Below are 25,417 nucleotides of genomic sequence, written 5' to 3'. Positions count from 1 at the left end.
AATAAGTCCAGGTGGGTGGTGTTCACTTGTCTCTGCCACATACACTCTGTTGGAGAATGAAACCTGAATTGCTCTGTAGGGTTAGATCAAATAATGTCACTTAACGAGAATAAAGACATGGAACTATAAATGTGTTAGGTGTGTTTTTGTTTATTTTTAATAGCTGGGCTGTGCCTTCATGATACAAATACTTTTTTGCTGTAAAAACAATTAAGAGAGGCTTAATGGCTTTGAGTTTATAATAGCAGTGTGACAGTAGCCGGGGTAATGCATGGTGGTGCTCTTTTTTTTTTTTGAACTAATTACATGTGTCATTATAGTATTACTACAATAACATTTACTAGATAAGTTTTTTATTAATACATATGCAAATAAGTACAAGTAAAAGTTCTTGTGCATATGTCGCCCCCCCCCCCCCCCAGTTAAGGGTTAGAGTGTTTGTTTAAAAAAAAAAAAAAAAAAAAAAAAAAAAAAAAAAAAAAAAATCATTATTGCTGGTCTTGCTGCCATACAAATCCAATTCCCTCGCTGTTTATGACTGTGAAGGCCTAGCACGGCTGCACTATTTGCATTTTAAATGGCAACACTGATGTAGAGAGATTAGTTGTACGTTTGTTTTTTCATATTAATCTCAGCCAGATGTCAGGGAATCATATCAGTGCTTGCTGTTCAGTATGAGAAATGTCTGAATCACATCATCCACTTGTGTTTTTTTTAATTATTATTATTATTTTTTTTTTTTCCCCCCTCAATACCTTCTAAAAGATATTGTACTTGGCCCATGTTGCTTGGTGCTGTTTTTTTTCCAGGTCCGTGTCTACAAGTCTCAATGATATTCGTCTTTTTTTGTGCAGTATGAAGATGTTCGGTGTGGGTCTTGCTGCCCCTGTGACCTACAGGTGTACTTCTCCACCTAGTCAGCACTGCAAGCTGTGTGTTACCTTGGTGGCTCCTCTTTGCTATCTCCATTTCATTGAGTTGTGAATCCAGCCACCACACCTGATGTCTTATCGTGTTCCGATCAGTGTCCTTTACATTCACAGGAATGCTTCAGCTTGAGTTATCTAGAAATGGTGCCAGCTATGCAGTTACACAGGTTAGCTTGTCATCAAAATGCAGCTAATGAAGTTATTAACAGTGTGGAGTTTGAATCCCTGCTGTCCTATACAGTTTGAGGCCTGGGGCTTTTCTAAATGCAGTTAAGCTTGTTGACATTAGAAGAAAAATGTCATAATGTGTTTTCATCCTTGCCGTGACGGCCTGGCCAGTGAGTGGGTACAGTTTCCTTTAAGTGGGGTGTTGTTGTTTTTTTGTCTGGGAAAATCCTTCACATGGTGACATTTTGACATTTTCTGTCAAAATGAGAGAGAGAGAGTGCAAGTGCACATTGCTATCTGATTAAAACCAAAATTGATTTAGGCTTGTGTGTCCATTTCGCTATGTCTTGTAGCTATGCAACAACTTGATCAAAGCCTGATCTTGTGTGTGAGTAAATCAAACTTAGTGTAGCTAGCAAAATTTTCGACATTTTCAGACAGACAGACTGTTCCTTATTATTATGAGGTGAATTAAAACCTTCCTGAAATATATTTGTGATTCTTGAAGTTAAGAAGAAAAATATAAAATCATCATGATTTTTATAAAAAAAAATTATTTTTTGACTGTCAGAATTCAGTCACAACAGTAGGTCTGATGTTTTTTTTTTTTCCAGAGTGACAAACATATATATATATATATATATATATATATATATATATATATATATATATATATATATATATATATATATATATATATATATATATATATTTTTTTTTTTTTTTTTTTTTTAAATTAAATAATTGTTTTGTTTATGCTACTTCCATGGAGACATGAATGAATTTGCAGCTCTTGCCATATATGTGGTGAGCCTTAAAGGAAGGGAGGCATTTTATACTGTGTACATCTCAGCTGTCTAGTCTGGACTTGTCATGTTATGGAAGGAATTTTTTTTTTTTTTTTTTTTAAAACAAAGTGTTTTATTGTCTGTGTTAGAAAGTTGACACCTAAACACTTTGACACTAATAGAGGCAGGCAAAGGAGAGGGCAAGGAGCTGTCTTTCGGTAATGTCTGTGAAGAACGTTCAGCTCAAGGGTGACTTGGCAGCAGTGAGTCTAACCACAGTCTCAGTCAGGAAGTGGTGTGGAGTTAAAATTGGAGCACCTCAACAAGCCAAGTACCCATCTCCTTGTTGTCCTGGGACCCAGGCCAGCCATCTCTGCTTAGAGTGTCCTGGTGTTTGGCATTCTGCCTTTGATGGACATCCAACTTTTCTCGTACACGACGCAAAACCACATGGCTAGCAATTACAGTGTCTTGGAAATAGCTGAGCTATGCAATGACAATGTGGATTCGACAACCAGTGGGGTTTCTAAACCACAAAAAACATAGTCTGCCTCTTCTATAACATAGTGCTGGCAAGCTTGGCCTCTGCTGTCCTGCTAAAACTGCCCTTGACAGACTTGCTATCACTAAAACTGTTGGCAGGAGAGAGATGAGCCATCCATCATCTACATTTTTTCAGGTTTCCTATAGGAGACTATTTTTTATAGTTTTTAAAAACTTGTGTTGGCCCTCTATCAGTGTGCCTTGCTAACACAATATACCAAATTTCCTGTCAGATGCCTAGTCACTTTATACTTAGTCGCTTCATCAGTTACAGAGGAAAGTGCAATGTTCCAGACATTGGGGGTGGGTGGTAGAGCACTCCAGTGACACAGCACAGCCCTGGCAAGTCACCTGGAGCACTCAACAAAATGTTTCCACTTGTAAATTAGGTGGCTTTTGATTACAAGACCACTGTATGCAAAGGTAGCTCAGAGTTCAGTAGGAGTGCTTGGAGCATTTCTATAGACAGAAATAAGCTTGTATGGTGATATATTTCCCCTGCTTGTAGTTTACTATTAAAAAAAATCAGTTAACTATTTAATCATCTAGAACTGGTAGGCTATAAAGATAGGAAAATGATCATTTCTACCATTTCATGTTTAAGGGAAATACGGTAGGGTGAAAATGTTAGGCTTTGCAGTCGGGAACTGCTTGCTGGCAGTGGCGACTACAAAAACTCAGCTGGATGGTGGATTTTTATGTGGTTCTGCAGTTAAAAAAATAAACATAACAGTATATTTTTGACATAATTATTTCAGAAATCAGTTTTGTAATGTCCACATAGCTGACGTTTTTCACTGTTCATTTGCTGCTCAAAGTCCTGGATTAACAAGTTAATATTGGAGAGTTCAAAACACAGATCATTCAAGATTGGCCTGCTGTTTGGCTGACTGTTTTATTAGCATGAAAAAGCCTGCTCGTTTGCTGTGTTTGTGCGATACCAGTACTAGTGTACTCTGTTCAGTTGCAGAGCTCTTGCGTAAAGTGTGTAAAAGTTGGCAGGTCTGTTAACATAATATAATAATGTGTGGGAACAAGTAAATATTTATCACACAAGCCTGGGCAGATGTCATTTTAACAGGGTGCAGTCTGATCTTATAAAAATGTCCCACTTGCTGAAAAGCAGAAGCCTGAAACCCATCAGCAATAGGTTGAGTAACAGAATTAAGTTTGCACTTCATTACACCACATTTATGCAAGTTTATTGCTTTATCTGACTTAGCTGTCCCTTTACATTGTTATTTATTTGCAATGATGTGCAGTATTATATAGATTTATATAATGTCTATAAATATAATGAGCAGATGAACTATTCTAAAGGAAACACTGTGTTTTTTTTTTTCCTGTCTTTTTCATGAAGTGCTCATTTTTCTCAGGTCCTTCCGCTTGATAACTGAGAGCTACGGTTAAATGCACCTGGAAAATGGTAGCAGTTTCCTGTGGCCTGTTTCTGCATGTACTGACAAACGGTTCTATTGAGACATGCTTCAAAACTGGCCTCCTGTTATTATCATTGCAAAATGTGGTCATTAGTGCCTCCCCAGTTGACTGGTATGATTGCGTATGTGCAGAACTGCTGATGGGGTAATATGTCTTTTCCTTATTCTCCTGATGAATTCTTCAGAGCTTTGTTTTTATTTATTATATTATATTATATTATATTTATATATTATATTGTTGATTTTTCAGCTAGATTTTTTTTAGATTTCATTGATTTGACCATGCAATACTGGAGTCTCTGTATAAGTAGTTTTTTTGTTTTATTATTTCTTTTACATTTATTAATTTGGCAGACACTTATCCAAAGCAGCTCACACTTCAGACCGGATACAATTCGAGAATACACCGAGCAGTTGAGGTTTAAGGGCCGAACAGTGGCTCTTTATTATTATTGAGATTTGAACTTGCACACTTCAGATCACAAGCTCGAACACACTGTGTACCCTGGGTACTGATGAGCCATATTGATCTTTCCTTGTGCCTGACGTTGTTGTTTCACTCAGTGGTGTGTTGGCAGCTTTACAGAATAACTAAGCATCAGATTTGGAATAGTCATTGGACGAGTGCTCCACCCTAAACACGTTTTTCAGTTTCTCTGATTGAGAAATAAAAGCAGCCAAAACAGTTACACAACATATAATAATAAGTGGCAGCGTTCTACTTCACACATGCAGACATGTACACACAGCATGCTTGCATGTGGCTAAATTTTAACGTATATCTACTAAATATTATGGTTACATCCTAAAACATATTTAAAGATCACCCTACATAAAAAGCTAAGAATAATTTTAATGTATGCAAAATTTTTAACTGCTGTCAGAAGGAAAAAGACTGATCTAAGAGCTAAGTATTCACTTTAAGTGCTTTGTGTTCAGTGTTTAATAAAAGATCAGACTTCCTGTGTACTAATTTGAATGCTGACTAGATCAACCAAAGTAGCTGCATCAGGTTAACTGCACATCTGTAAGTCTTAAATTTTCTGAATCCATAGATACCTTGTAGATGTAATATATAATAAGAGTATACCTTAATTTATGGAGGGATATGGATTAAGTACCAGTTGAGATACCATGCAATGCTGTTTTCATACAAAATTTTGTAAAATCTTCAATCCATAGGATAATTTTTTTTTTTAAATTTTTCTAATAGACCCTTTCAGATTCACCTGATCTTAGGCAATTCTACTCCAGATGTTGAGCAGCAGTGCTAAAAGCATGTGTTCTGCCTTGAGCATGGGTTTCCCGTAGTGAAGATTGTCTAAATTATTCTTATTGGGAATGTCTGAGTTCCTGATATGACTTTATCTGATTCGCTGCTTGTTCTTTGTGCTGCTTAACATTCTCCCTTCCCACTCCTTTCTTAGGAATGTAGGTGGTGCTACTTGGTTGAAGCAAAGATTTCAATAGCCTTTTGCTAAGAGTTTAACACCTTAAAAAAAAAAAGCTGTAAATGCCAACACTTTAACATTCCCTAATGACTTAAGCTGAATCCTTAAGCTACAGAATCAGAAGGTGTTTTTTTTTCTCCTTTTCCTACACTGTTGAAGTAAACTACATTTCCATCAAATCTGTGCTCTTGTGAATCAGTACTGAGTTTTCTTAGGCAGATTAGAAAACATGAAAACTTCTGCTAGAGACAGAAGTGCAAAATTCAGTCCTAGAATATTGCACTTCATGTGAACCACAGGAACAAACCTTTAGCAGAAGCTCCCACGCACTTGTACAACATCTGTGGTAGGCGTGTATGACTTGGTTTCTCATGGTTTCACACACTGCCATTTTGAGTCATTTCTCAGCAAGGAAAAAGAAAAGTATGAAAGACTCATTATCCATCCACTGCGCCTGTTTCTGATCAGTTGTATGCATCGACATAACAGCCTATTGAACTGTACCATGCTTTATTATAGTCTTTTTACTGCAGGCTTTTATCTACTAGCTTTGAAACCATGCAGCAGTTTGAATTGCTTTCGTCCTTAGACCACCTGCAATGGAAAACTAGAGTAGTTCCACCGGTCTCTTTTTTTAGGATTCAGGTTGTTCCAGTATTGCTATCAGTGGCTATCATTGTCTCTGTGGACTGTGTGGAATCCCTGTGGGAGACTTATGGAGTTTTATACTGTAGGCCTAAAATATGAGACTATAATTACAAAATGAACATTAAAAAATGGAAAAAGTCTCATTAACAGCTGTTCCTGAATGCTCGTATGACTGACATTAGCCTGATTTGCCAGGGAAATTTTCAGGGCGGTGCTGTTGGAAGAAATGCAAAGTAAAGAAATACAAAGTACTCTCTGCTTCAGCCTTTTATATTTATTTTAGTGTGTATATACTAGTAACAATGGTTGAACTATGGGTATACATGCAGTATTATGTGCACATGTCTTTGCAGAATTTTCACGGATATCTATGGTAGTTATGTTAGTTTTGAAAAGCATCAGCTTCAGCTTTCAGTAACCTTGTAACTGGCTCTTTCTGATGATGACAATCAGTGATGAAGGTAACACCCTTAACACTCTCACCTTTTTTAATTTTTACATTAGCTCCCCATCTGGACTCCTTTTATTACTGAAGCAGCCGCGATGAGTCTTTTTGGTTTGTGTGGGAGGAAAAAAATTAGAGACCAGCATTATAATGTGGGATTTAGGCTTTGCAGTTCTTTTCACACTTTTGGTAAAGTAGAACTTTTCTCGAAAGTTTGCATAGGGATTGAAAGACTTCTGAGATGGTTGCGTGGAGGTGTCACTATGTGTCTAGTGTGTTAATTTGTGACTTGTGAATTAAAATGATTATTATTAGTAGTAGCAGTATTTGGAACGGTTAAGCAACTGACACTCTGGCATGCTCTGTGGTATGTATAAAATGCTGAGTTAGGCCCAGTTTACCTCAATATTGCATCAGGATTGCACAAGTGATTTTTGTATCATGCCCAAATTATGAACTCATCCGAAGAGTGCTCAGCTGGCTGTGTTTCAGTAAGAACAGTGACCTCTACTTTTCCGTGGGATCCGTGGGAAAGGCATCAATAAATAGGGCTGTAATTGTGGTTGAACGCACACATTCAATGATCCTGATGTTTGTGCATTAGTGCAGCATGGTAGATAAAACCGTTTGTGGCTGAGAATGTCCATGCAGGGCATTATTACATGTGATTAGTCAGCCGGAACAGTAAGGTGGCCCAACACCAATATAAGATACCATATGTTAGGTTGTCTTTCAGTCTCTCACCCACTTGTACATAATGATTAATGCATTAGTTAATATTTTTGATCAGGCCTTTTACTTTTTTATATATATATATATATATATATATATAAAATGGTTACAATACATTATTATTGTTGTTATTAATAATGATAATTTATGTATTCATTTTAATTTTCCAAACCATTAATTTCCTATTTTCTATTTGGTGCAAGTTCATTTGACAAGCCATTCTGGAAAGAAAGAAACTGCACCATAGATATGTTGTGCTATCGAGTCACTTGATCATGTTGAACACAAAGCCATTACAGACCAACTCCAGAGAAGCACCGACAGATTTCTATACTTTATCGATAACAGTCACGGTGGAGAAAATTTAAACTCTGTTTTCATTTCATTCAATGACGTGACTGTCACGTCGTCACCCTGCTCATTGTACAGTAGTTTTAAGAGTGTTACGAATGTATTCAGACTCCGTTTATCAAGGCTGCTGACCTGGCTGCTGTAAGTTCTTATTTGATAATGTTTTACAGTTTAATTTCATATTGTATTATTATGTGCATAAGCACCAGAATATGATACTCATTGTACTGCAGACTGAGATTTAGGATAAGACCCAGGTGATCCAGCAGCTGGTTGAACAATTTCCAATCAGACTTTATGGCTAAAGTAGGCTTGTGCAATATAACAATTTTAGACGCTTATTAGTTGTAGTGCTTAGGGTGTAACAATATACTCCGCTCACAATTTGATTCCTGATAGTGGCTTCACGATTCACAATTCATTGCGATTATTTTGAACAAAATTTTGATGAAGTAAAATGAAAAGACTGAAAAGACTTTATTTTAAATTTCTGTCTAATAAACAATGCAAAACAATGTCATTTTTTTCTGTATAAAACTAAATAAATTAATATTGCCATATTGTAAACAAATATCAAAACAGGTTCACCATATCTTAAAAATGAATAAATAAATTTATAAATTCTCCCAGAAATTTGATTAAATAAAGTTTCAGACCCAGGTAAAATGATTGATTGAAACATACTGAGCTCCATATCAGCGTCTTGAGGCGTCATTTTAACCAGAAATAGAGGTCCATATTTGAATTTAAAGAAATGCCTGACTTCTGTAGCCTCATTCTAATTCTAGCTCTAAATAGTGCATTTCCACAGTATGCATGTTCATTATGTTATTCTTAAGGCAGTTGACTTAATTTTTACCAGGTTTGCATGTTCATGAGCGTTTTCAAATGGAGACGTAAAAACTACAAGTGGACGTGGTCTGGATATACACTGCCAGACTTAATATATGCCACCTATACAAATCCTAATCACTCATTTTCATTCCTATTTTTAAATAAAGCAGTAGTTCCTATGGCTGGGTGATATGGACAAAATCTAATATCACATTAAGGAGAATTTCATATCAATTGCACTGTCATGCTCCTCCATGCTTGTTTTTGTGTTTGTTACAGCACACCGCTAGCAGCTCCTAGCGCCGACCTTAGTGATGTAAATCGGCTGCTGAAAAGTGGCTTTTGTGGCATTGTTGATATAGGAAATATAGGAAAATATCTAGCAAGAGACATTTTTTTGATATAGACAATATAGGAAAATATCTAGCAAGAGACATTTTTCTATCGTCCTATGATTTGTATCGCTGTATCTCCCAGCCCTAGCAGTTCCTTCACCAGTGAGCTAAGATGGTCTCATTATGGCATAAATAATCAGTGAGCATGAATGTTCCAGGTTACTGATGCACAATGTAACCTATTCATGCAGTAATCTGAGCTAATTCTGAAAATGGGAACAAGAGGCACACATGAGAGGAAGCGATCTCTCATGGTGCCAGTGCATGGTTAAATATTTATACGTATGCTTACATATACTAAACTCCCAATCCATGGATGAAATAAACTCAGGAAGGTTAAAAGAAGTCTAATTCTGCAGAAAGAATACAGATGATTGACCACGTAGAGTATTTGGACTACTTCTAATCTGATTTCATGTATTTCATCTCATTGCTTAGTTTATCTTTTTAATCGATCCTCCTTTATACATAACTTCAGTTACCTTTGTGCAATACATGAGCTATAAATACAATTTCACCTCGTCTAACCTTTTAAGGTGTTCTTTATATAAAAGGACTTCTTGAAGTGTGGAGCAGATTTTTTTCGGCCTCAGGCTTCTTTTGACTTTTGGCTTTGCTTCGACCGTGATATTGGATTGTGTCTATCTCTAGTAGGCTTCACAGCCCGTGTAAATTCATGGAGTGAAAAATAACACCAAAGCACGAGCAAGCTCCATCTTTCTTGCTCTGTAATGGAGCGGTCTTTTGATGTCACATTGCTATACTTTTACATGGCTGAAATCGAGAGTACTTTAAGCTTTCCCCTTGAAAATATGGGCAATCATATCTGCACTTTTATTTAATAGGGCCAGATCTCAGGAGGGAAAGTCAGAACAATATTTTTATGCAAGTCAGTTCTCCTTCAGCTTAACCATCCCTCAGCCAATGGTTTTTAAATTATTATGTTCCGGTGTTGTCCTCCCCCCCCCCCCCCCCCCCCCCCGAAAGTTGGGCTAAATGATAGATTGCTCATACCATTAGTCACTGTCTCTTCCCCTGAAACAAACAAACAAACAAACAAACAAAAAAGGAAAAACAAACTGCATGTTGTAGAAACCTGTGCTGGTTTTAATGATTTTTAAAGCAGGACTGTTTACCTAATCCGCTCCTTCAACACTCATTAATATGGCTCTTGCTCCTTCGAGTGATCTCTAACTTGGCCATTTCTCACTTGAAATAACTTATTAGAAACAGGAGAGAAGTCTTGGTATTGCAGAGATTTATTTTGCTTCTCTGTGATCTGAAAAGTTTAGGCCGTGCTGCAGTGCTTTTGTAGCTCATATCTGTCATTTTACATCCCAGATTAAGGCTATTAAGCCTAGTAGTTGCATAATAGATGAAAATTGTTTTGAAGACCCACTCCAGCAGCCATTTTTGCTGTTGTCACATGCCTGTTTTTAAACACAATCTGCGTCACAGGCCGCTGACGTAATCTCTGGTGAACACAGGAAGGGGTCTGTTAATTATTTGTTAGTAATAGAGGTGTGTGGTTTGGTCCTTTTTCAGAGCTCACATACTCAGTAAAGTGGGAGCTGATCTTTATTAAGCTCACTGTTTGTGCCCTTGAGAAAACCTAATGGCGGGGATTTCACGCTGTATGCGAGGTGATGGAGCGCAGAAAATGTAAAAGGTAAAAGCTCACTGAATCATCAAAACTGGTGCCACTTTAATAAACACTCATTTTAATCTCACCACTTGGAAAGGCAGCTTTTGCATGGGCAAAGCTTATTTCATCAAGCTAATAAACTTTATTTGATTACATACAGTAGTAATGCATGCTTCTAATAATCTAGAGGTCCAATACAGGGAATTTCATGACATATTTACTTACTTAGTGAGAGAGTAAGTTGAGTAGATCAGTGGGTTTGTCTGATATATGTGTAGAATAAGCCCTGCTCCCTGCGTGAGCTGAGGTCACAGTCCTTGACTTGTACCTAAGGACAACCTCTGACCTCTCTTTCAACGTTCACTGGTAATAAAACATTACATTTGTGCAAGGTCAAGAAATGATCAATATATAACACACAATACAGCTTAGGGTCATGATTTTGTTACATTTTTCATGAAATTCGTTAGAGAATACTGGTCATAGTGGGGAAGAGATATAAATGTAGGCTATGGAATTTAAAAATCGTGCTAAGAATTATCAAATAGTGAACTGCCCTTCCCAGATATAAGGTAATGTTTTTTATACGTGGTGGACCCATAATGTTTTTGGGTTGTCTGTGTTTGTCCATCTGAGATTCTCGTTAACACGATATCTCGAGCGAGTGGTTGAATATTTGTAGGATTTATATGGAATTATTGTAGTAACCAGCAGATGAACTGGTTAGATTTTGGAATTGATCCAAACAGGGTCAAGGTCACTGCAAGATCGAATGTCTGAAATAGTTTCACTTGTATTGACAACAGGCTTTATCTCTCAGGACGACACATCCTTTTCAAAAATCATGTGTTTCACCCTATATCACAGTATACTGTATGAGCATTTATCATCAAATGCCTAGTTTAGACTGTATGACTGGAGTTATGGAGGTCACATGTCTGAGGATTTACTGCAGACAGCTTGCCTTGTAGGCTTTGTGCAGTAAATAAGGCGTTTTGTAGATGTTCAAATGCCTTCCTTGGCTCTGCTGTTTTAGCCTTCTGGCAAAATGCTTAAAGCCACACTATTTCACTGCAAGTGCCCTTCTAGCATGGATAAATGCATTAAATACCACGTCTCTGTCAGTGCACAAAAAGTGCACAATCAATACTTGGGCTTCGTAATTTACATTAACACAAAGGGTGTAAACATGTTTCTATTCTAAAAGCATTTAGAGCTGGGTAGAGCTGCTGGTGCAGGCTGGTGCCTTTGTGCTGAAGCTGACCCGTGAGAAGCTTTCCCCCTCTTCAGCATGGAGGTCAGCATTGTTCCTTATTAACCTTGTACAGCTTGTTAACTTCCTGCCAGTTAATGGTGCGGCTCGGCAAAAGTGGTTCTGAATGCTTTACTACAAACCCTCAAAGAAAGTAAAGATTAACTTTCCAATGGGCTCACTTTCCCATTTCATCTTTTGTGCACCCATTCTTTAAAGGGCAACATTTGTCAGGAGTTTTTTTCTCTTTCGTTTACAGATAAAAGTAAGTGTTCTATAGGTCTCCTTCAGTTTCCACACTCTGATTAATGGTTCTTGCTACTGTCTGATTGATTGTGCCCCATTACCCAAAAACTACACATGCTATTCTTTTCTCGTATTTTACTGATGGAACAATTATCCAAGGATTCCCTGACTAACTCTGAAATGGCTGTTTACTTTATGGAGGATGATTTCTCATGCCTGAGGAGCTCCTGCAGAGGTTATTAATTTTGTTGGCATCCTGGAAATGATCTGCCCTCCACTGTGGCAAGAGATTGAGGGGTCATATTTAGGTTTGTCGTAGTAACAGATGGTGCACTTTTCCATTTTAGCAAACATATTAAAATGTTCTTTTAAAGCATTCTCTTTTAAAAACATCCCCTCTCGCCTTGTAGAACACAAAGGACCTTCCTGTAACGATCCAGGCTCCCTTCCTCACCCTGGAAAAAAACAAAACAAAAAACATTAATGAATCAACTAGACTTAATAGTTCTGTAAACAGTTTCATATATATGGTCATACTTTTGATGATTTCTTCTCTTCATATGTTTTGTACACCAAATGAAAAGCTCCCCATGCCTGCTGTGTTGCTTTTCTCAGTTAGCGCTTCAGCATTTGAATCAGTTAATATTCACTCAGTGGACAAAGATTCACATCACATTTCTTGATCTGGTGTTTTAAAAAAAAAAAATTAAAAAAAAAAAAAAAAAGGATGACTCCATGTGTTTCTTTGTACAAACCTGAAAACAGAAGGTTATGATCTTAAGAAGCATGAAGTAAATTTAAAACTGTTCAGCGTAAACAGCGTCCTCACATCGCTGAGATTATTAAAGGGTGGCGTGATGCGTTACCAACCCGAAGTATTTTATTCCTTTTATGCCACAGAGACCAGTAGTGATTAAAATTGATTACAATTTTTTCATTTATTAATGAGCAGCATGTTGTGCTTTTATGACTATTTAATGACTGTTTACAGTCATTGCCTCACCAGACTCTCTTTTTTTTCTCTCTCTTGAAGTTAATAAGGCAAGAAATGCCGCTTGTCATGTTACTGTTATTCCTTGGGACGATTACATATGATTTTATGAATGTTAATTAGCTGTTATCTTCTAATATCATAAGTCATGCAATTATAGTCTTGATAGCTAGCATACCATGCATCATGACAGATAACCTAACGCTTTGCCTCATGATGCGGCCTGTTCATTTACAAAAAAAGTCTATTTGGTGATGTTATGTTTACGCAGTAGTTTTGAGATGCCACTGTGCAAATCAGATTGGTTCCCTTTTTCACACAGCACTGTCAGATACGCAGTAGCAGAGACCAGCGTGTAAGAGAGGGTTTACATTCTCACATCCTTACTGCCATGCTGCTCATTCTCTGCTCATCTCTGCAGCTATAACTGTCAAATTCAGTACTGGCTCTCTGGAGTTTCTATAGTAACCATGAACCTTCAAGAGTTTGGGGCCCTTTTGTGGTCTTTCATTGGCCTTTTCATCCTTTATCACACTACCAGTCTCCATTAATCTGTCTCTGACTTTTTGTGACCCACTGCAAACGACCCATAATAATGTAGCGTGATCCACAGAGCGTGATTTGCTATGTTAAGAAGATTCCACTTCATTTAGTTTGAGAGAATCATTGACCAGCAAGAGCTTGCTGAAAGAATGGTCAGTTTACGAGCGCTGACATGTGGAGGACTACGCTTGGCGTTGGATCGATCTGCCTTTAATAGATTCGGAAGAATGCGGAGATAAGGCTTACAGTTTTGCAGTGTTCAGACTGAAGTAATTCAATGTGTGTGCTATTGCATTCTTCTCACAGTTTCTCCTTCTATAGTGTTGACATCATCAAGGGGGGGGAAAAAGCCATTCCATGTGTGATGATACTTAAATCAATGTGGACTTGCTGCTGTAAGAGCCATAACTTCTCACGCGCCAGTGTGCTCCATGAACAGTACACAAGCAGCTCTTCTTTAGCTGAAAGGTTGCTGATAAAAAGCATAGTAAACTGTGAGGGTTTTTTTTTTTTTTTTTTTTTTTTTTTTTTGGTGGTGGTTGTTGTTGCTTTTCCTCCCTTCACTCAGCCCCTGGGAAAGCTAGCATGCAGCTGGCACCTTTTCCTCTGGGCCTCATCATAAGTTTGCACAAAATGTTTTGGGGATTCATTTGCAGGAAATGAAATGCTAATAGCCTCATATTTAGGAAAAATGAGGAAAATGTGCTGTTGGGTAGCCATTAAGTGTTCCTGGGGTGAGCATGGCACTGGCACATTTCTGCCACAGCTGCTCAATTGAGAAATGGGTCTAATTGGTCATTGTCCGGGCGCACCAGGACCTTGTAGTGCAGTCTAATCTCTGTTGAGAGCAGTTAGAGGGCTTCCAGGAATCACCTGTGGTGTGGAATGTATGTATATCCATCATGAACTCCTAGAAGACTGCAAAGCTGCTGACTTGGAAATGTGGAAACTTCAACGTAGTATCTGACCTCCTATTTTGAGGAGGTTGAGTATGCTTCAAATAGTACTGACTTGTTTTCCCACTAGCATTTTTTCCCAGACTCAGGGTTGTCTGAGCCCAGAGTTTGGTATAATTGGTGAAGCATGAACGCTGTTTTTAAGCCCGGGAGAGGTCCAGGGAACTGATCTCTCATCCGTTTGAAAATGGTGGTCTGGGGTTCGCTGTCTCCGAACCCTGGTGAGTTACATGAGGTGTGGAAGCTATCCACTGTTGGTGCAATGTACCGAGTAACGTGGTTCACTTGTCATGTTACTTTCTACTTTCATGATGCTGGGGAAAGAGTTATTACGGTTATTAATGTATAAAACCACACTTTCATGTCTGGAGTGCTGTAATTAGCTGTCCTCTGTGGTGCGAGTATTGGCACTAAGAGCATCATGAAAAACGCACGACTCGTGTCTGCCTGCATGGCTAAAAATCATCTGCGAGATTGGCTCCTTGTTTGCAGGGGTTTCTGCACAATGAAATGCCATGCATCCTAAAAGTGCCATCCTTCACTGCTTGGGCCTTGGTAGCAAAAGAAAAATAAATAAATAAATATTAGGGGGGGGGGGACAGAAAACAGATGAACCTAGTGTCTCCTATTTTGTAAACCTGATGTATTGAATTGTGCAATTGATCCATGTTTTTTTTGAGGAATTTTTTTATGTGAAAGAAAACCGGTGATTATGAGCCCCTCACCCAAATGAACACGGGTGTGGAATTAAATATTTGGACAAATGTGTGAAAATGTCCAGAGGTTCTATTAGGAGACAAGCCCTTTCACAGAACTTATGCTGTTTTTCACACAGTTTCACATGAATGTTTATCTCAAGGTAGAGTTGTGTGTGGGACTGATTTTGAATCCCACTCCCACCCTCCCCTGCAGGAAATTCGACCAATCCCACCAGCTCCTTATTTTTGCTTCTGGGCATCTGCAATATTTTCTAATGAACTTAGCTGGAGCAGCCCGCCACCTCCAATACGCTCCTACGTTAATAAACATTGCATTTCTTTGTCCCGAGAGTTTCAGAGCATCTGGCTGCCTGCTCACACTCGCAAGAAATAAAAAAAAACTCCCACAACTGTTTTTTTTTTTTTTTTTTTTTTTTTCTCCCTCCCTCGAGTCCCACAGGATCCCAGTCCCGATGCACACTTCTAGCTCAAGGCGTTGAAATTTAGAGAGAGTGACAATGTGGAGTACTAAGAAAAAAAAAAAAAAAGGAAAATAGTCTATAGAAGTGTAGGGTCCTGATGTTTAAGAGGACAACATAAGGTTGATGAAACAAACCAACCGTCTGAGATGAAAGGGTCATGGAGAGACAGAGAACAAGTTCATGCTGGGTGAAAAATCCCAGATGGCCATCTTCTGCTGCTCTGCTTCAGGCTGCAAATTTGGGCCTCAAATTTGGGAGGGGAAACTTTTCATTATCTGTTGCTTGCACCTGGCTAACTGAGAGAGGGTGCATTTCTTTAAGACTTTATGTAACTTGGACTTAGTGGCAGTTAAATATACATTTCAGACCCATATTGTGGGTATGATGTATATGATTAGGCTGACACTGATGTTCTTGTAAGCACCTGAATAAGCTGTCACAGAGAAGTTTAAAAAAGATAAGTCAGAAATGCCACTGCCCTGAAAATAAGGGCAATTGCAGACCTTCACATATTTTTTCAGGGCATAACATGGACTGTAAAGCGCTCGAGAGATTTTGTAGTGTGTGTGTGTGTGTGTGTGATAGAGCAAGCATTACCGTGAGCCAGGCTTGCTCTAGTGTTGCAAGAGTAGCATGTGGGTTCTGCTTTTCTGCAGGATTAATTCTCATTTTCAGGTGGTCTGCTTTCTTTTTTATACCAAGTTGATCTTGACACTTATTTAATTGGAAAATAAACATCCACCAGATTATTTTTAAAACATCCATGGTGTTGCATTTCAGTGAGGTTGTTGGATAGCCCTTCCGTTTCAGTAATTATCCCTAGAGGCTGCTGCAAATTTTACACGCACTGTGCTGCCTGTCAACATTATGCATTCCCTTTATTTCGGTTTTTCCGCCACTGGAACACACTTTGGTTTCCATTAGATCTCTTCCCTAGTTAAAATGTAGCAGGAGATTGTGTGCTTGTAAAGATTGCTATGCAGATAGTTAGGAGCTCTAATGGTACGTGTCAGGTTAGGTGGAGGCTAATTGTAGATGATGGCACTAATTTGTGTGGGAATGTGGGGCTCTCGTTCCGAACTCTATTGCTGCTCGGCTCTCCTTTCTGAACCTACACGATGAGTCGAAGTTACACTGGGACATAATTAGGCCGCCTGCACATTTCTCACGACACAGCACTGCTTTTAGATGTTAGCGCAGTGTAGCGCTGACAGGCTAGCATTACTGCTGTGTCTTGCCTATTTTTTAAGGTTTGCTTTCAGCCTTGTCCATAAATATCTTTCTCCATGACATTCTCTGCATTCCTTCGAGATGCAGTGCAAGTGCAGACCCTCCCTGACTTGGCATTAGAAACTTTTGAGATGCATCTGCATTCTTTGGGCTTTGGTTTAGATTTCAAGATTTCGGATCAGAGGCTAAAGACAAATCTCTGCTCCAGCTACGCCCACTGTGTTTTGTTGCCATGTTTCGGGAAGGACATGCAGTTGCCTTGTCTGTGTCAGGGGAGTTGAGCATGATGTTGGGATGGTATGACATTAAAAGATATGATTTTCATCTCTGTGCTCTCCTAAGCCTGGAGCTAGAAGCTCTAAATCCAGCTGTGACTTACGTCCAGCCTTTTAATTCTCTTATCTTGGATTGATCAGAATGCACCTGCTCTTGGCTCTACAATCGCTTCTCCACTGCTTTATGATTTAGAACTATGATTGCAGAGGAGCTGCTTATAATTTTACCCATCATACCCAACACTTCCCCTTCTTTTGTATCTTGCTTATTTCATTATGCTGTAATCCTTTTATTCATATTTCTTCCCTGTTCTTTAATCTGTGATTTTCTTTATGCTTGCTAGGCTTCTCCGCTTGCTTCACTGCCTCGAAGCAAATGTGTTTTCAGAACGCTTTCTGCTTTTCTTTGCCATGCTGGTTTTGTTTGGCTTATGGTATTTGTGTTGACATGTTGTAATCCAAGCTGTTTACTCAAGATTAAATAGAAGAGAATGGGAAGAGATCAGAACTGAAAACCCTCTTATCTGAATGGTGGCTGAATCCCCAACACACACACACACCACCAGCAGCACAACGCTATTACCATAGCTGTTAAAACCCAAAGGCTTGTATTGCACATTTTGTAATACATGTAAGCATATTCCACAAGTGGATTAGTATCAAAGTCACAAAATTTAGGGTATGTACTTAACATGTTTATGTGGAGTTAAGCGAGCTAGGATCCTTACAAGAGATCACCACTCAATGTATGAATTCCATCCTACTGATGTGGGAAATTCAGAATATCATTTTTAATATCATTAAACATAACACAAAGTCTCCTAGATTGCTACATTTTGTGTGTCAGGATTTTAGGATAGCTCATTTTAAATTTACGTTTATGATCTCATTTTTACTCCAGCTGACAGTGATCTATTCAGCTGCTCAGCATCTAATGAAACTATCAGTCTGTCATTCAGGGGCCATTAGATGTTTTTGTTGCAAGGATTCTGGAGTTGAATGATGTTTTAAAGCATATCATGCCTTACAGCCTTTTTGTCACGGTTAGACATGTCGAGGCTTCTCACACACACGTGAGGAGCTTAGCAACTTCTGCTTTCTTCCATTTATCAGAGAGAGAATCGATCTGCTCGAAAACTAAAGCTTAGCAGTTGTATGGATGGGAGGCTGGCTGACTTCAGATCAGTACATCAGGCGTATGCGTTCATCATTGTGTCTGTGGCTTTTATCTGAAAATGAGGTCGTGTTCGGGTCACTTGGACCACTCTAAGATGACCTGTAATACTGGAGCAGCTTAATCTATGCTGCCCGTTTTCATTAAAGGCAGTCTTAACTTGGCAGCTTCATTAAGTGAAGCTGTCTTACTGTGTGTCTAATTCTCAGATTTTTTCTCTTCATGTGAGAGTGTAGAGTGCTCCTGTCTTTCTGCCTTGCTCTTTTGATCTCTTTTCTTTTTATTGTTACTATATCTGTCTTGCCACGTATTTCATTAGTGTCTCATCCTGACTTTTTTTTTTTTTGTTCTACCCTTTTTTTTTTTTTTTTTTTTCCGCTTTACCCATGTTTGATGTAGAAGTACTACCTAAAGTATTCTCTCCTTCTTTAGTGACATTCATGCAAGAGAGGATGTGGTTTTGTTACGAACTGTATTGCCACCATGTTTTCTAAGAAAATGCGTTTTGAATGCCTCCTCATTTATGATGTTTCAAAATAACTCTGTGCTTTCCCAAGCATATCTTTAAGATTGCAAGTCTAAATGTTTTTTCCCTCTGTGTGTGTGTTTTTGCAGATATTTGGAGAATACTACCATTTCCGGCACCGCAGGGTGGTGAAAAGGTCTTTATCTCAACACAGAGGAACACACATTCGCCTGCACAGAGAACCCCAGGTATGCGAGAAACGTTCCACACCGCTTCCAGACATTTTTATGATTTTTCAAGCCAATGCACTGAAAATTAGCGTTTAATCTGTACAATATGAGTTACCGATTGTATATTTTTTCACTGTGTGGATAATTTCGTTAAAATTTAATATTGCCACAGTTCAAGTCAGACTAGAAGAGGTAAGAGAGTGTTTTGGGGATATCAGACAAGTTTCCTTGGGTTTGTTGGCCAACATATTGTCTATAGTAACTTAAATATTCACTCTTTACAACTTTGGAGAGCAGAAAACCATCTAAGAAGACGCATCACATCAAAACTTGAGGTGAATGGGCTACAACAGCGGAAGACCACGTCAGGTTCCACTCCTGTCAGCCAAAAACAAGAATCTGAGGCTGTCATGGGCACAGGCTCACTGAAACTGGACAGTTGAAGACTGGGGAAACACCAGGGGATTAGTTTTCTAATCTTCAGCTGTCCGGTTTGGGTGAACCTGAGTGGAACCTGATGTGGTCTTCTGCTGTTATAGCTCATTCAACTCAAGGTTCAATGTTTTGTGCATGCTGAGATGCTTTTCTGCCCACCACTGTTTTAAAGAGTGATTATTTGAGGAGTTACATCCTTCCTGGCAGCTCAAACAGCAGAAGGTGACTTTGTGTGTGTGTATTTGTGTGTATGTATGTGTGTGTGTGTGTGTGTGTGTGTGTGTGTATATATATGTATATACATACTATAAATAATAAATAATACACATACGTATATACACTCACCATCCACTTTATTATTGGATCTTAAGTTCAAATTTCTATCCAATCAAACAGTCCAAATCCTTTTAATAATCTGTTAAGTAGAAGAAGAATAATCACGTAAACCTTTGTGTCTAATTACTGTCACTATCAGAATCTGTCCATGTGTTTGTCACGATGTGCTCCTTGTGCAGTAAAACTCTCCTGTTAGAAAAGTTCATGTTACAGATTTGAATCTATTTAAAATAATTGGGAGGTTGGCTGTGTGATGGGCGTCAAACTAAAATTTTGAAGCAGATGCAGGTCGCAGACTGACCTCAGTAAAGTAGGTTCAGTGTTTAATATTCTCTAGACATTCAGCCAAGATGCAGAGCATTCTATTAAAAAAAAATAAAAAGTATGACACAAGACATATAGATTTTATCAAACAATGACATTTAATATTGGTAGTATAAGATGAATAAAAGCATTTCACTGATTGATAATTTGTGCATTTTGTGTTGTCCTTGTTCCTGAATGTTGGGCAAATATATTTATTGAGCAACTTTACTGCAGTTACAAACTCTTCTTCTCGCTGTCTGTTTAATAATCACACTTGGATGATGTTTTGCTGAGACAGAAATAATTGAAAACTTGTTAAAAACACAAGCAGCGCAATTAAAAAGCAGTGCGCACTGACTAGACTTCTGTCAATGGTGGCCGTAAGCCTCGCTGTCCGCATAGGCATAACTTTGGAGTGGGTTATGTGTAATGTGCATATAAACGAAGATTGTCTACGCATTGCCCAGATTAGGATACAGATAAACAGTTCATTGGGAATCTGCAATCAGAATGAATTCATTTGGACTAACAAAAATTTCTGCTGCGAGATCAGTGTGGCGTTAAGCCCTGCTATGTCTTGTTTGAACATGATTGAAATCTGTACTGTTGGCCCATGTCATCCTTGGCTTGTACCATCTTCCAATTGGTGTTTTTTCATGCCAGACTTTAATTGAAAAGACCCCTCAGAAGCTCCTCCTCCATCTCCTCCAGCTACTCCCACCCCCACTCCCCATATTTGTGTGGTGTTTCATTAAGACCACATAAAGGACTGCCTTCCTGCTTCTTTAACAACTTTTGAAACATGAGCATTTGAAGTTGAGGTGCCTCCAATGGCTCGGCCGAACATCTGCAGCTATTCAGAGCCATCTGAATGTTTGTCACTCGCCATCCGCTTCAATCCAGATGGAAAGATCAGAGGCGACATGAAACATGATCTGCACACCTTCGGTTCCAAAGGCTAGAAATCTCCTTAATGGAAATCACTGAGTGGATCAGCATGTGCCATTACGCACCTTCTAGAGGGGGATTAATTCTGCTTGCAGACTCGTGCTGGATAGCCTGCAGGAGTGAGGCTGGCTTAGCTAGAGGTGCAAAAACACTCTGGTCTGGTGTGCAGAAGTGATGAGGTGTGTGAATAATGAGCCCACCTGGGACCTCGCCACAATGACTGCATGCTGGGTGGTATGTTCATGTGTCTCTATAATGTGTGTGAATGTCCTAGACCCACAGACTAGAGGTCCCCCAGAGTTTCAACAGCCCTTAATTCAGATTTGAGGGCCAAAAAATTTTATTCTCCCCTTTAAAAAAGAGTTTTTCTCTCCCCCTTACTTGGTTTTTACTGTCCAACTCGACTGATTAAACTCATTATCAAGTCTCCCATGAGGATTAATGGAGGTTAATGTGGTCTTGGAGCAAGTAAAACACTAATGGACATGCTCTTGTGGCAAGATGGGACTGATTCAGAAACTGTGACCAAAAATCATAACGGAAACAGCCTCTGTAGATGACTGGTTAGAGGTGTTTTTGCTTCATGACTAATCACAGGTGGAGATCAGGTCATTTCTAATGTTTACGTAACCACAATGGAGCCACATAATTTTAGGCCACATAATTTTAGTTTTGAATCTTTAAGCAGTGTAGCTGCTGAAAGACCTTCAGTTGTGCCAGACGCCTTTGCCCACCCTCTCAACAAAGCTTGATGAGATTTCCGCTAGCTGCCCTGCTCCACTTCCTGTTGTTGAATTCTTTTGCTCCCTTAGTGCCAAGTTGAAATGGGAGCCTTCCTGGCTTTTAAGCAGCCCTTATCGCCAATAACACAACTTGTGGACAGAAGACATTGGGATAAAACAAACATTTTTTTTTTTTTTTTTTTTTCCCATTTACATATCGCCTTTGCTACTTTGAAGTTATACTGAACTACAAAATGGGAGAGGCTAGAAGATTGTCAAAGCTTTATCCTTGGAAACTTTTATTGGGAGCTTTCAGACCTGTTATGTCACCATCATGGCTTCACATTTCATATCATGCCCTGAGGAAATTACAATAATTTTGGTCCAGACGGACAAATATCTCCTTCAGATATGCGCTACCCACCACCGCCTGCTGTATTTGAACCGTCTGGAGAGTGGCCGGTCATTTAAGCTTTTCCAGATTACAAGCTTCCAGACTCGTTTATAATGGAGATTTTTATCTCCACTGCTGGAGCTTCTGGTCTGCATCTTTCAGTCCTTCCCCATTACTTGGAAAAATCACTGCTCGAGGCATTGGCCAGTGTTTTTATCCACTTTTAAGTCTGAAGAGCTGAAATGCTGGCATATTAAGCTTAGCTTGTTTATTCTACATCAGTTTTATATTTTTAAAACACTGTTTTGGTCTTTAGTAGATGCTTCAGCTGATCAGACACTTTTTGCTTATTAGCAAATCGGATGGTTCTGCATACAAGTATTGCAGTGGTGGCATGCTTTCAACAGCTACACACTTTCTTCTAATTACTTTCTAATTGCCCTTATGCAGTGATTGAAATGTCTTAATAGAGAACAGAATCCTGTTGATATTCAGGACCGTGTACACACTAATCACAGTGCTAGTTTCTAGTCTAAGTATCAAGAGATTGTCAATCACGTAAAAAGTTTAGCATGAAACCTCATTAACACTATACGCTGGGTTGGCAGTCTGTGAAGTGAACCAAGACATAGTCATAACAAATGTCTGTCACAGGAATGCTCTCAGGTTTACATTATTAACTCTACCCGTCATTGCTCACTGATGGTGAATGCAGTGGATTCCCGTTGGAGTCAAGGAGATGAGCTCAACATTGTCTCCTGCCTGTGAGGTTTGTACAGGATTAGAGAGAGAAATTGAAATTATCCCATGATCCTCAGTCTGCTCTTCTTTCACAGAAAGCTTTTGACATCAGCGTAAAAAAAATAATAAGCCAGGGTTTAGTTGGTCTCAGATGACTGGCTGGTTGAAATTCTTGCCTTGTTGTGCTTTAACACTGATTTAGTTCCCTTTATTCAAGAAATCTCTGTAGATGTATGCTAAGCTCAGACAGCTTTTTAATATATAATGACCTTAGCATTATAAGGTTTTTTTTTTTTTAAATAAATAAAAGATGTTAGACATCAAAATGATGATCTCTGGAAAAGGCAGTGTAATCCACATTTATAGTTGAAAAAGGCATGCACTTCAAAAGTGCAAATCCTGAGACACTTAGAAAGTGGGCTTTGACCACGTTTGTCTTTATCAGGTTTTATCAAATCAGTTGATTGATAATAGAGGATCATATGATGTAACACAAAAGGTTGCCTATTTTATGCTATCTGTTCAACTACAACTGGTTTAATATCCTTAATCTTTGGTGGGCCTAATGTATATCACATGTAGTGTTTCTCCTAGATTAACTATTCCATTAATTTTAATTTATCCCGATAGGTTTAAAAATTTTATTTTAATTTATCCTGATAGGCCTGGAAGCATAGTGAAGAGAAAGAAAACTTAAGGGCAATAGGCTTTTTTTTTTATAGGCTTTTAATATGCTACAGCTATTTAGAATTTTATATTTTATTTAATTATCCGTTTAAAGAAATCATAATTATTTATTTCAAATGTTATAAAACACCAGCAGTTTACATAGCTCAGGTAGGTTAAGTAGACTGTACATATACATATTGTGATTTTCCGTGATTGCTCTTGTTGTCAAACTGTTTGATGTTGTCTGATGTCTGACGTTAAACTGTTTCCTCACTCCCTTTCCTTTGTGCGTGTTACTTTCGGAATGAAATCATTTTAGAATGTAGTTGACTCATTTTGTGGTACTAGTGGGTTGAGCGGTGCATTTGTAACCTGAGTGCTGGGTACCTCGTTAATTCCCGCAAGTAACCACCAAGATGAAGCTGTGCTTCTTTCAGGCTCCCCTTGCAGCTTTGTCAGGCGGGACTTACTCTGGCTGTGTGCTCTGATCACTTCAGCTGAGCTGTCACTTTGCTGCTGAACAGAGGAGACTGGATGTTCTGCCTCAGTCAGGAGTTTGTCTACCTGTGTTCTCTCTTAGTTTACTGGCCTTTATTGGTGGTAGTAATAATAATAATGATAATAATAATGATGATAATTGATATATTACTATGACTATTTTAATAGGAATCACTTTAGTGATGGTTGTTCAGACACATGCTAAACAGTTATTAAAGGCATGTAATTACTAAATAAAAGTTTAAGTAATTCCGAAAATAGAAACTCTGTTTATAGCTAATGGCATATTTCCTTTTTTGAAGCACTCATGCAGTGACCACTTGCCTCCACATCTGAAATAACATATTATTTCAGTACAGCTGAGGCCTGGTGGAGGGTGGCAGATTTAATGTAAAGCCCCAAAGAACACTGATGCTTGTTGTAGGATCATTTCCCTATAAGCTAGACATGAACATGAGCAGGTTGATTAACAGCAGTATGCAATATAACTGGAGTAAAGGTTAGTGGTGTATACACATTAATTGCAACAGTCAAACCTGACGCTTCATTTTCAGTTAACATCAAAATCCTGATTGTAATATTACAACAGCTAGGGTCGCTAATACTGCCTTTTTGTACTTTGAGTGTCATTACAAGCATGTTTGAGACAATATCACTGTGTGTGTTTTTAAGGTAAAATGGGCAGAGCAGCAAGTGGTGAAACAGAGGAAGAAGAGGGACATTTACTCCGAGCCAGCTGATCCCAAGTTTGCACAGCAGTGGTACCTGGTGAGTCATACACCCACACATGCTCGGGCAGATGTGGTCAATGAGTGAAAGGTCACCATGCTTGATTGTTACCTCAGTCCAACAGCTGGCCCATAAAGAAAGCGTGTTCTTCAGATCTGTGTAGGAGGTCATGTTCTGTATGATGGGACTAAACATAGACCATCCAAAGTGTGGATTATGTGATATCAAACTCAATTTAACCAGTGCTGAATGCTTAGCCTCCTCAAAAGTTTGGGCGCAAATGACTTGACTTGGTTTTGCAACATTATGCAGTTTATGCTGTTTGTTTCAAGACATGCAAATACACTATATGGCCAAAAGTTTGTGGACACGTGACCATCACACTCATATGTGGGCCTTGGAAGTGCACAGTTGTATAGAATGTCTATGTATGCTATAGCATTACAGTTTCTTTCAGTGGAACTAAAGAACCAAACATGTTCCAGAATAACAATGCCCCTGTGCACAAAGCGATCAAAAGGAAGACATGATTTGCCAAGGTTGGAGTGGAAGAACTTGAGTGGCCTGCACCGAGTCAGACCTCAACCCTAGTGAACACCTTTGAGAGAGACTGGAATGCTGTCTGCGAACCAGGCCTCCTCACCCAACATCACTGCCTGACCTCACTAATGCTCTTGGGGCTGAATGAGCAAATCCCCACAGCCATGTTCCAAAATCTAGTGGAAAGC

The 25,417-nt window shown here is 38.8% G+C and overlaps 1 protein-coding gene across 4 annotated transcripts in view; it reads left to right on the top strand.

The window, feature by feature from the left end:
* The window catches only part of furina (furin (paired basic amino acid cleaving enzyme) a), an 81,452-nt gene that overhangs the window by 24,309 nt on the left and 31,726 nt on the right, over positions 1-25,417 (top strand). For all 4 annotated transcript variants that reach the window (XM_053238164.1, XM_026930322.3, XM_053238162.1 and 1 more), the window contains 2 exons: positions 18,831-18,929; positions 24,633-24,728. In XM_053238164.1, the coding sequence (XP_053094139.1) occupies positions 18,831-18,929; positions 24,633-24,728 (195 nt within the window). The remainder of the gene's footprint in view (positions 1-18,830; positions 18,930-24,632; positions 24,729-25,417) is intronic.

The sequence above is a fragment of the Pangasianodon hypophthalmus genome, chromosome 11, assembly GCF_027358585.1.
Source record: "Pangasianodon hypophthalmus isolate fPanHyp1 chromosome 11, fPanHyp1.pri, whole genome shotgun sequence".
Classification (NCBI taxonomy): Eukaryota; Metazoa; Chordata; class Actinopteri; order Siluriformes; family Pangasiidae; genus Pangasianodon; species Pangasianodon hypophthalmus.
Note: the sequence above shows the minus strand (reverse complement) of the source record. Positions and strands in the feature narration are given on the sequence as shown.